Source organism: Enoplosus armatus, chromosome 1 (genome assembly GCF_043641665.1).
Source record: "Enoplosus armatus isolate fEnoArm2 chromosome 1, fEnoArm2.hap1, whole genome shotgun sequence".
NCBI lineage: Eukaryota > Metazoa > Chordata > Actinopteri > Centrarchiformes > Enoplosidae > Enoplosus > Enoplosus armatus.
The window spans coordinates 25,644,641-25,656,960 of record NC_092180.1 but is presented as its reverse complement, the minus strand read 5'-3'; the positions used below and the strand labels follow the sequence as shown (position 1 = coordinate 25,656,960).

The following is a 12,320-nucleotide window of genomic DNA, read 5'->3' as shown; positions in this document are numbered from 1 at the left end:
AAATCCACCTCCTTCATAGCAACACTCCACATCCCATTCCTCTGTGTGTGCAGGTGTACCGGAGGCAGGCGTCAACCAGACTGGCAGTGTTGGAGGAGGCAGCGGAGGGGAGGACGGCTTCTTACCAGAGGGAGATCGTTCACCTGCAGAGGCTGCTGAGAGAGAGACAGGAGGCTGAGGAAAGACTACTGCAGTCCAAACGGTAGCAGGGGAGCGAGGAGGGGAGAGAGAGAGAGGGAGGAGAGAGTGGAGGGACGGCAGGAGGCAGGCAGGCAGGCAGAAAAAAGGGAGGAGGACAGGGAGAGAATGTGTGAATGAAAGGAGGAGGGGAAAAAGAGAGAGAGGAGATGTTAGCTTAAAGAAAAGGAGGGAGGCCAGAGACAGCGAGAGGCAGCAGTAAGGTATGCATGGAGGCACACCAACAAAACAATTACTGACAAGAAACAGATAGAGACGTCCAGACAAATAGATCGGTTTCAGCCTTTTTGTAAATCATCTGTCTTTCTTTCATCAAAAAGAATGAGTCAGATTTTAACAAGAGTGACGACTGATACATCTGCAGGCCACTTATCGTCTGATTTTACCTAACAAGACACTGTAGCACAGAAATGCCAAACATTTTCCTTGAGGCCATTCAGAAACAGTTTAACTGTACAACTGTAAAAGGCCTTCGTCAGTACATACTGTACATACCTCTGTCGCAAGTCTTTAATAACCAAATTTAAAGCTGCTATAACCAATATTTTTATATCAACAATGCATCAAATAGCTACGTGTATGTTAAGGTGGTCATTCACAGTGACGAACCCGCAGGTGATTATCATCATCATAGACTGTATAAAAGAAGTGGATGTGTCCACCGTGACGTCACACATTGGTTTATGGTCTACCATTGTGAATCCTTGAGTTTGGCATTTTAGCCCACGCCATCTTGGTTTTTTTTGGAGCCAGAAGTGACCATATTTGGATAAGAGGGTGGAGCTGGGGATCTGAGAACCTGAGGACACTATGCAGGTTGTCTAGGTTGTTGCGCTGCCCCCAAGTGGCCAAAAAATCAGTTAAAGAAGCTTTAAGCAATCAAAAAATGCCATGTGTTTAGTTCAGTTAATGAATATTGACAGATTTATGTGTATTGTGTAAATTTTGTAAAATCTCAAATATCAATATCTCTATTGGCCTTGACATATAGTAGCAATTTGGCTTTACACAACAATTCAACACAACCTGGTAACAAAGCAACAAGCCCAGCACATTACAACACATCCATTTTCTAAAGCAAGACAACTCCTCTGCTACTGTGCATCCACGTACTCTCCACAGTTTCTATATTTGCACAGGGCAATTTCCGCTCGCATCGCCGGGTTCAGGAGACAGATGCTGACATCCCCGTAAACCACTGGATACAGCAGATCACACGGCCTCATTCTAAATTTCTCTCTCCACGCTAAATCAGTTAACCCCAGCAGGACTGTCCGTTTCTACCAGCCCTCTATTCCTTACTGTGTATTCTCATTCACAGATGCTGGATTGCTGGGGGTGGAGCAGCCGCATCTGATTTCCAACAGGATTCGCATAAGCAGTGCCTACAGTGTTTTTATTTTTGAATTACAGAGGAATAGAAGGCCTACTGCTGTTACAAACAACATAGGGTGGTGGGCATAATTGCTTTGCATAATGCGATAGTACTGGACAAAAAAATAAGTGTTTTTCATTTTGTATTTTTCTTGTATGTACACGTATACAGTATATTCTTAATTCTTTTGAGATAGGACTTGATGCCAATATGTCAGATAATAGAAAGAGGCGAGCAGTCTTGTAAACAATAACCCCAGGCCATTACATTAAGCTAACTGGATTCTCCTGGTGAGGGAAGCACTGTATCTACCAAAATACCTGCAACTTCGGCCATTATGCAAGTACATGTCAGTGGCACACATGGAAATGACTTGAAACCTTTGGTTATGGGGAAAAAAAATTGAAATGTCATGTAGCCAACCATTTGAGTTGTGACGTACGTATGCAGGAAGAGATTATTTTAAGATATTCTTACTGCTACAGTGTGGCACCCTTGAAAAACCTGACTGGTACTTTGCTGCTCCTAAAACAGTTCACTTCCCCTTTATTCCCCTGTTTGTGTGTCTGTTTTTAGCTCGGCCTCTGGGCCTGCTGCCTGCTGCTATCAAATGAAGGCTAGCTAATCAGATTGTTAGAAGATCCTGTTCTGCTCTGCCCTGAGGGCATCTTAATGACAAGTCACACATACTACCACACACACATCACTCACACCACTAACCTACTGGCTTTACGACACCACAAACCACTGTACCGCTGGCTTTGTGAGACTGTATTCACCACCAGATCATCTTTACCTAGCATGCACCCAACCCTGGATGGTGTAAGTCATCGGGATGCGCGTGGGTGAAGCCCGGATTGACCTTCAAATGACGGCAGCAAGAGTAGACAGGTTTACTGGCCACAGGTGGTGATTCCCTATCCTACTTGTGGTTTGGAGAAACCAGGTTTCCCCTGTTCTCAGCTAGGGCATTAGGAGTTCAGCCAAGTAGCGATCCACTCGGCTGAAGTCAAACTTGTCACCGCCATACAGAGGAAAAATCTATTTCTGCCTCATTCTCTTTTCTCTCTGATCCACTGCTTTGTATTCTGCCCTTGCTGCAGCAGCAGAGATGCTGATAGGTTGTGATTGCCGCCTGCCTGCTGAGTTCTGCGTAGCCTCCAGAGAAGCAGCCCTGCCTGAGACTTCTAGGAGCTTAGAAGGGGATTGAGCCTACAGATCACTTTTTTTCTCCTCCAAAAGCAGCCCCGTCGTCCCCATACCCAGCCACAAAAACATAGAAAGACCTGTCACACATGAGGTTGCAGAAGTTTCTAGTGTATTTGCATTTGGACAAATAGTTCTGCTTTCATTTCATTTCTTTCAACAGTCAACTGGCTGAGAACCTGATTACATAATATAATCACAGTATGTTTAGAATTTGTTGTGGGATTGATTGAGTTCAGTATTTTGTGGAGGACGCGTTATAATTGGTTGAAATTGATGGAATGGATAAAGAATGTACTGAGAATGGGTTTATAGTGAGTTAAGAGTACATCTGTAATAGTTTTGTGATATAATGTTGAAATTGAAATATTTGTAGACTTCATTAATAATTATTTCAAAATAGCATATATAGTGTTACGGGTTAGAAAGTCAGAGGGAACAGGGCCGGCAAACTTGTGTTTATTTAGATATATGTTTCAGCTTGGTGAAACACTGATTCAGTTGCAGTTCTAAAACTGATCTAAATTCAGTCTTCCTCCTTTCGGGTGTGTTGAAGCTTGTGGCTGCTGCAGTCTTAATCTCTCCTGTTTTCACACACTGGAAAACAAGCAGTTTAAATTGCTGACATTATTTTATGTTAATGTTGAGTATACACTTGGAACCTCATGCATAATTAATGCTAAAGCCCATGAATGCAGATAAACACATTTTAGCAGTACTTAATTATCCCTTGGTTTCCCATCAGGTTCAGGAGTGGTTCTGAGTGTGTTGCATCCAGCAGAGCGGAGAGGACCAGAGAGGATCATGGCTGACTCTCTGTTCTTCTTGTGTTGCTTGTTTCTTGGTAGCTGTCATCATAGGCTGGAGGAAAGGCACAGATGCTGTTATTCCTTGTGAGGGTCATGTCTTTTATAACTCGTACTTCCTCAGTAGTCTCAAGAAAAACATCTTTTAAAAAGTCCTAAAAAGACGCATGAAATTGACAGTGATGGCTGGTGATTATATGGCTACTGTGGGTTTTTTTTACCTGGCAAGTCAATAACAAAATGTCTTCTCTCATGAAACTGCTGGACGCCAAATTAAAAACGTCTGCACAATGTGTTTAGGATCTAGGACTATTACATTTATCCAGGACCATTTGTATTTGTGCTGCAATGACACCCTTCTCTTCAGTTATGGAACATAAGGACAAAGGCTTTCTTGAAGTGATAATTAAGGGCTGATTGTCTAATGCTAGTGCCTGTGTCGTTCCCTGTGGCTGTCTCACAGCCAGACTTGCCTTATAAACCCCGCTGCTCAGAATAACACTGAATAATGTTAGTGTCTGGGCTGACAGGGCAAGGATGGTGAGGAGGGAGTCATTCTGCAGCAGAGCGATAGACTGAACCCTGAGATGGCTGCGGCTTACTAAAGCTATAATTGTGATGGAGATGTACTGGAGTGGTGGAGCTGCCGCTGAGCCTGTCTCTATAGGTCACAGCTATCCCAGCAAAGCACACGTGCACAAACAGACACGCTGCTTTTGAATTTTCCATCTCCTATAGCTGCAATATTTATCTTTGTATTCTGTCTGAGTAGCTTCATAGGAAGCAATGATGAGTGCAGTTGCCATGGGTAACTCATGTGCGCACGCTGTTTGGGTTGAGGGTAATTATCAGAGTTGTGGAGTTTGTGAGGGTCTTTGCTGAAGGACGACAAGGGAAAACATGTTTTTAGTCCATCGCTCAAGGAAACATCACAAATGAATCCCTACTTTAATAAGAATGAGAGCTTTTTTTCTTTCCCGCATAGTCAAGTCAGTATTTCAAAGATTAATTTGTGGTTTCAGAGGGGCTAGTGAATTGAAATGTAATGTGTAAACACTGTTTTAAATACCATCAACAACCAATCTTGTCCCGCCAAAGTGTTTTTAAGGAAGCAAGTCTTCCTACAACAGCATGGGTGGTTTCTCTAGTCTTCAAAATGATCCTTTTGACTGTTATAAACTATCCATATGATCCTCTTCTGATCTGCTACCTCTGTGGGGAAGGTTTGGTTCAATTTAGGCAATAAAAACTTCTTGAATATGTTAGAGAGCAACCATGGTCATATTTCTGTACAGAACTTATAGGAACTGCTTTAATAGTGTCTCTAAAGTTTTTACAGTAGTTTCATCACCTTGTGACTAGCGAGTGAGGCAGTACATTGAATAAGTACATCCTGGCAGCAGAGACTAGGGGAGCCCCTTGAAAACGAGGGGTTTATCCTATACAATGAGTATGATACTAATGTAGACCATGTTCACTATTTTAGTTCAGCATGTTGCCATGTTAACACTTTCTAATTAGCACTAAACACAAAGTGCAGCTGAGGCTGTTAGGAAGGTCATTCGTTTTCAGGTATTTGGTCATAAACCAAAGTATTGGACGAATTGAAATTTTGATAGTGGCGTTAGATGAAAGGTTAAGGGATCACCAAAGCTCGTAGTGTTGTTTCACCGCTTTAAGACAGACAAGCAAAAGATACAACAGTAGATCCCCAACCCTTATCTATGCATCATACGTGTTGGTTGACTATATACCTGTTGACGTCATCATTTTTCATTATTAACTCGCGTATCAACCCGACTTTACCCTCATCAACTGCAGCTTTGAGCGAGAAGGTGGAGGTACATCCTCTTCAAACCAGCAGGCTCTAACCCTCTTGTCAGACAAGGGTCTATAGCTGGTCACTTCATTTTAAGCACACATGGACAACATCTGTGTTACGCTGATGTTCTCTCCGCTATAATAAGTGGCTAACTGAGTCCAGACAGGGCAGCTGATTGCCTCAGTTGCTGACGTGTGAACATATGACAGCCATGCACCAGCCATTATAACACTAACAGCACACACAGATAATTACGTGCTGTCTCCGTGGAGCTTACTTTTCTATTATCACTATCCCTTCTTTCCCTCAATGTGTGAAATAGTAGGTTGTTGGTGGATTCATCCAACATGCATGTAATGCACTTGTCGCATTTCTGTTTAAGTTGCAATCTGAAAAAGAAACCAACAAGCGTAAATATGATGAGCGGTAGCACATGACTTAATGGAGTGGTGTTTGAATCGATCATGTACTGTACAAGCAGAGAGAGACTGAATGTCAACATCAAACTTTAAAGGTACACAGAAAACACATCAAATTGAATTAATTATGCACACACTGCTCAGTCTCAATCATATGTGTATGCAAGAGTGTATGAGTTTGTGGATGTGTGTTGGATATGTGTTGGGTGGAGAAAAAAGTGGATAAGTAATAAGAACAATATATATTTTAAATGAAGTGAATGAGAAGAGAGTTTCAGTGCTACTCTATCGTTCTTTGGCCTGGACATATTGTCCAAACATTTATTTAACAAAGAAAGAGTTTCCCGAAGCACAAATGATCATTTTAAGCAACACATTTGGAACATCATGTCTAGAAAAATAAAAAATAAAAACTTTCAACTGGTCATAGTACTTTACTGGGCCACCTTTGCTGTTGACTAAATCATCTCAGGTTATCATCTCCCACCTGTTATCACTTGACCAAGCTGAGGCCAGCTCTACCATACTGAGGTTATGTGATGACAACAGAACAAACTCCATGACTACTCCATTCACTGATGAAGACCATGATGTGCAATTAGAAGCTCCGGGAAAAGCTAGCAAGTGGACCTTGATTTAAACTTTTTTTTTTTTTTCAAGTCAGTGATGGACTTTCATTCCCAATGATTTTGGTTGGAGATGTATAAAAAAGACACCATTTACATCATTTTCCAGCATTGCTATCATGGCTATGGTTTATTTTCCAGTCTGACCAGCCTGCTTGTTTTGCAAATACGTCAGCAGCACAATCGTATAAATATTTGTGGTAAAAGCTCGAAACATGGATTGTGTGTTGTGGCCAGTGCTGTGAAGGTGAAGACCTTGTAACTTGAATGCATTACTGCTGGTGGACAAAATGTTTAGTACATTGTATGTAAAAGTAGAAAATCAGTGTGACGACAGATGTGTGACAGGATCTCAATTTCACAAAGGAAATATTTATTTCTATTACGACTATTGTATCAAATGTTGTCATGTAGAGTGTTCCTTTTTGGGAGGGCTTAACCAAAAGCTAAGAAAAGATCATGCTCTCGGTTAAGTTTAGGTAAGGTAACTCATGGCAATGGTTTATATCATGGTTATGCAGTCAAGATTTAGTTCAGAAGAGCCTTGTTTGTTACTTATCTGAGGCCAGGAAACAAAACACATGTCCCATGGTTGAATTATTTTCTCTTCCACATTTGGTGGCAACTGAACACAGTGTTTCTTTCCCACCTGTTGGGCTTTAGAGACATTATGCTCATTTTCTAACCGCGGTGTGACCAGACTCACACGTCACCACATCTCTCATTGAGCTGATTAGGCTGAAATACCCTCATCATCCCATCAGAAAAGAGATAAAGAGTATCTTCCTCCAGCTTCTGATCTTCATATTTAACTTTTTAAGTTCAGATATTTCTTCCATGCACGCTTCAAAGGGGGGGGGGGGGGGGGGGGGGGGGCGGGGGCAATGCAAAACTGACACAATTCACACAAATCATTAGTATTTCCAGCATAATTCTCAGGGTTCATGTACCTGAGCTGATCTGTACTTCCAGTCTTTGCTAGAAGAATGCTAAACACTTGCTAATGTGATAACTGGCATTAATCTGTGGATTTATATGCTTGCAGACACACACACAATGCTGATATAATAATAATAATATGAATTATATAATTTACTAATGTTTAAGACCATTATTTAAGATTGTAGTTTGCAGAGGTGTTGGATGTTATGGACCATTCTTAGGCTAAATATGTAGTTATTTATTACATTATTATTATTTTTATTTGTATAAACTGGACTGTGGTTTCAGATTGAAACTTAAAAAACATACGTCTTATTAAGAGTAATTCCTACACATAATATAAGTGAGTAAATGATATTCAGTCTGGTTGGGTAGACAGTCGGGGTTTCAACCTTTTTTCAAACATTGCGACTGACATCACAGGATAAATGTACAATACAAAGGCTTGTGGCGTCAGGAAGTTGTGACTACAGCAGTTCCTTGCATTAGGAGGGACAAAAAGGAAAGCAACAGTGAAACTACACTGAGTTGCCTGTGTATTAGGTACATCTCGCTAAAACAAATGTGTTCTAATACAACCGTCCTGCAATAAATCCTCCCTTCACGAAGGCTATGATGGTCAGCTTGTGTTGAAACTGTTTTAGAGAGGTCTTGATGCAACTTAATGATAATTCTGGAGGCTGTAGAGTTTTCTTTTTAAAATGCATTGCAATATAATATAATATTTAGGCCACTCAGTTGATAACAACAAGGGTAGAGTTTTTGGCTGACCTGAGGGTATTTTAAGGCAATGCTTCAAATTTAAAAGAAGATATCCTTCAATCTTACTGCACACTCAGATCTCCATTTAACTCATGCCCAAACTCCTCATGTTGTCGTCCCACCACTGTGAAATTTAACCAAACCAACTACAGCCATGATTCTGCTCCATCACATCCTGATGTCCATTGCTGCTATGGGCCTTTCTCTGTTTCCAATTACAAAATACAATGCCTCAGGCACTACTTTAGAAATAATTGGGAAAGGTAGATGACGCATGCAGTTGTATTCCCAGCAGCCCACTGTTTTTGGAGAAGGAGGAGTGAGGACTAGGCAGTCCTGAGGTACCCGTGTTCTGCACAGTGTAGATTCAAATTTGAATGCAGCCGGTGTGTCCCCAGGATGTCACCATTATCTGCTGTGGTCACGATGGTGATGGCACAGAAGACACTCTGACACTGGTTCCATTAGTGGTGTCTGAGGACGTTTAAGGATTTCCACTGCATAAGATAGTAGAGATATACCTGTAAGTCTTCCTGTGGTCCAGCCTGATCACTTACTGTAGCCACAGTGACGTGGGAATGAGCTTCATGACCACAGCAATGCTGCATGTCACCTGTTGTTACCCAACCTAAATGCACCTTCTACTCTCTACTACACGCACACCTTCAATGTGTTATTACTACCTCAGTCTGTTCACCGTCTTTTATTTCTCCCCATCAGCTGCACTGACTTCCTTGTCTTCTCCCCTCTCTTTGCTCCTCCAGGGAAGTAGAGGAAGAGTTGGAGGTGGTGTGGCAGGCAGCAACCAGGGAGAACCAGCAGATGAGGGAGAGGCTATTGGACTCAAAGCTCGCTGCAAACCTCCACGATTGGGCCATTTCCCACGGTGCCTCTCCTGGCTGGCCTTCTCAGGCTCCAGGTGAGGCCACTACGTCCCCCCAGCATCGACCACACGGCTCTGGGCCTCTCCTCTTCACCTCTCATCAAAGCCCTGAGCTCCAGAGAGGGTCCACATCTAAATCTGACTCTGATCACCAAATCAACTCCTTGGATGAGAAGCACAAGCACGGGCTGGATTTCTATTGTTAAAACTCTTGGAGCCATAACCTGTTGGTGTGTTCTCTCATACTGGCGAGGTAGACAGAGTAGATGACACATTGAAGGAGAGGTAAATTCACTTCACACTCATTTGTCATGTAAGGAAAACTTGTTTTTACACAAGATATAACACAAACACAATGAAATTCATAATAAAGCATAAGAAATAAATGAATAACACAGCTCAGTTTAGACAGTGTGGCCAAATATCTGACATCAGATTTTTGTAATCTTTTAAAAACTATTTGTTTTTTTAAATTAGTCTCAGGGTTTTATATACCATGCCAAGTAAAGAAGAAGAATGCCCAAGAATGGAGGAAGTTGTATTACTTAGCTTGATTAAAGCTAGTGTCATTGAGAATGTAGCCAATGTTGCCACCTGCTGGACATATATGGTATTGGCATTATCATTGTCAGTAGACACATTGCATGGCACAGAACAAGCAGACATGGAAAAGCTACAGATAACCTAAATCAGGGGGTTTATCTGGAGGAGTTACTGTTGATGGTACTTCAGGGAATTTCCTTATTTTGAAAATAAAGACAGAAAAAACAGTGTTATGGTAAAATAAGTGTTTATAAACTAAGAAATCTGTTCACACACACTTGGCTATATTTTCGTATCATTATTATCTTTGTTAACGATTATATTTTGGGACATGGCTGATTTAGCTACTTTTGTTAATTAATTTTGACTTGCAATTAAATCTGCTTTAGACACAGTGGTGGAGTGACTATTTGGCTACTGTGTAAATAAAGCAGATTTCACCTCATGAGCCTCATTTATTTTCTTTTTCACTTACTCAAAATGTTCTTCTTTGGGATAGTTTGTATAACAGTAGTTGTTTTCCACTACAAAGTAGTAGTTAAATCAGTGGGGTTTTATTGTTCAGAGTATTCTTTATCAAACACAGACATAACACTAACCATATATACCATGCACATAACAGGTTTTTCTGTGACTGAGACGCCGTTATATCACCTCTTTGATACAGCCGCAGCCCTGCTGCATTAGACTGGAACCACAGGGCAAAGCACTGTCTACAGAGATGCACCACAAATCCCCGCTGACGAACACAGACCAGCATGACGGCAGTGCAGCGGCTCAGACAAGTAGGATAGCTGTTAAGGGATGAGGGACACTCCTAATACCTGGTGTAATGGTAGAACGTGCAGCTTAACAAATCAAAGCGAAATTATGGCCTCTTCATCGTCAGCAAGAAACATACACGCACGTGCCTAAATAAAAAAAAGTCATACTGACTACTTTGTATCTGCCCTCCATACATATCCAGTATCTATCCGTATACAAACAAACAAATACTCCACATTAAAATGTCTGAAATGGATGGATACCTACCAGTACCACTATCATTCTATCACACTTTGCAGCAAAACACCCAAGAATGATCCTGGTTACATATCTTAATGTTCAACTGAGGACGGCACAGCATGGCCCAGCCTGATGGCACACTTCCTCATTCAACTGGATCTTCTGTCACTGGCTCTTATGAGAAAAAATGTAACTATGAATCCAAAAGTAATTACTAAATAAAAGTTGTTGGCAAACCATCCATGTGAAAGCTGTCTTATCTAACCTATTGTAAGGCCTGTTCCTGATCGCAGTGGAATCTGTAGCTGCAGAGATAAGTCTGCAGTGTTTCAATGTCACGTTTCTTTAAAATTTTATTTACGCAGGCTAATTTCACTGAGAGCAATGCTTCCTTCCTCAGGAACACGCTGTCACTTGCTTTTATTATTTCCGTAAGTAATCAGGATGGTCCCATTCAGTTGGTAATATGTGGTTATGCTTCCAAGTGCACAAAAATAGCCTACCACTACACTGTCTGTGATCATAATTGCATGAAAGCAGCAAAACTGAAAACTCCTCAGTCTGGCAGGTAAAAAAGCATATGTTTGGATTCTGGTGCCATATTGAAAAATTAAATAATTGATGAAGTTAGCGGTGCTGTGCGATCCCTGCGGAAATTGCGCACATCTGTCTCTTTGCTCTCTCAATCCCCCTTGCCACCGCAGCCAGCTGCTACAAAACTGCAGTGTAATAAAAGACATGAATACACCTTTAATGCTAAATTATTCATAATATTATTTATTATTTTATAATGATGATTTATTTCAGCTTCAACTCTGGTTTATTCTCGTTGTGCTGCATGTTCATTAATTTATGCTCACAAGCCGAGTGGGCTGCCTACTACCTTCTGACTCAGGCCTGTCCTAACGTTGGCCTTTATCCCTCAAATGTTTTCGGCCATCTTGACTTCACGCTCAGGGCGTCTTCCACTTCTTCAAAGTTGGCCAAAAAGAATGGCTTTGGTAACATTTGATCAAATATCAAGAAACTGAAATAATTCATTCAAGAAGAGAATAACAATTAAGCTTTTACATGACTTGCTACATTAGCCAAAGTTCGTTTCCATGTAGCTAGCTAACTGCTAACTTTAGCAAACGGAAGACTAATGTTGAGAAAGCCAGTTTCGCTAGGAATACTCCAAACTGTTTGTGTTATATTCTGTGTCTGTGGTATACTGAGGGAGCTTTTGTGTTTGCAGAATAACGTACACTCTGCTGCTAGCTATTATACCAGGATGCTATAACATTAAATGTTTATCACGCTCATTACAAAGTCAGTAGCTTGAAATGAGTCTGTCAGGTTTTTGCACGCTGTAGCTGATTTGGCTAAGTATGTTGTGCAGAATTGCACCACTAGAGGGCAGGGCAGGCTAATGGTATGTGTTGATATTAATGTGGCTTCTTTTTTTTCTTTTCTTTTTTTAACTTTTCATTATCTTACCATTGCGTTTAATGAGAAATGGATGGACACAATTTAAGTATTCTTTTCACCAATACACAGAACAAGCAACCTAACTAGCAACAACTAAGAACAAAGCTTCAGCCGAAACGATTAGTCGAATAACAGAAAATTAATGGGCAACTATTTTGATCAATCAATTACATTTTTTAAAGCAAAAAATGTTCCAGCTTTTTAAATGTGACTATTTTCAGGGGTGTTTTTGGCCCTCCGATGTTATATATATATATTTGAAT

General features: G+C 41.0%; 1 protein-coding gene across 1 annotated transcript in view; it reads left to right on the top strand.

The window, feature by feature from the left end:
- Positions 1 to 9,245, top strand: part of cep89 (centrosomal protein 89) — a 52,462-nt gene extending 43,217 nt beyond the window's left edge. The window contains exons 17-19 of the mRNA XM_070909478.1: positions 54 to 202; positions 8,921 to 9,042; positions 9,163 to 9,245. Of these exons, the coding sequence (XP_070765579.1) occupies positions 54 to 202; positions 8,921 to 9,042; positions 9,163 to 9,245 (354 nt within the window). The remainder of the gene's footprint in view (positions 1 to 53; positions 203 to 8,920; positions 9,043 to 9,162) is intronic.
- Positions 9,246 to 12,320: the final 3,075 nt, after the last annotated feature.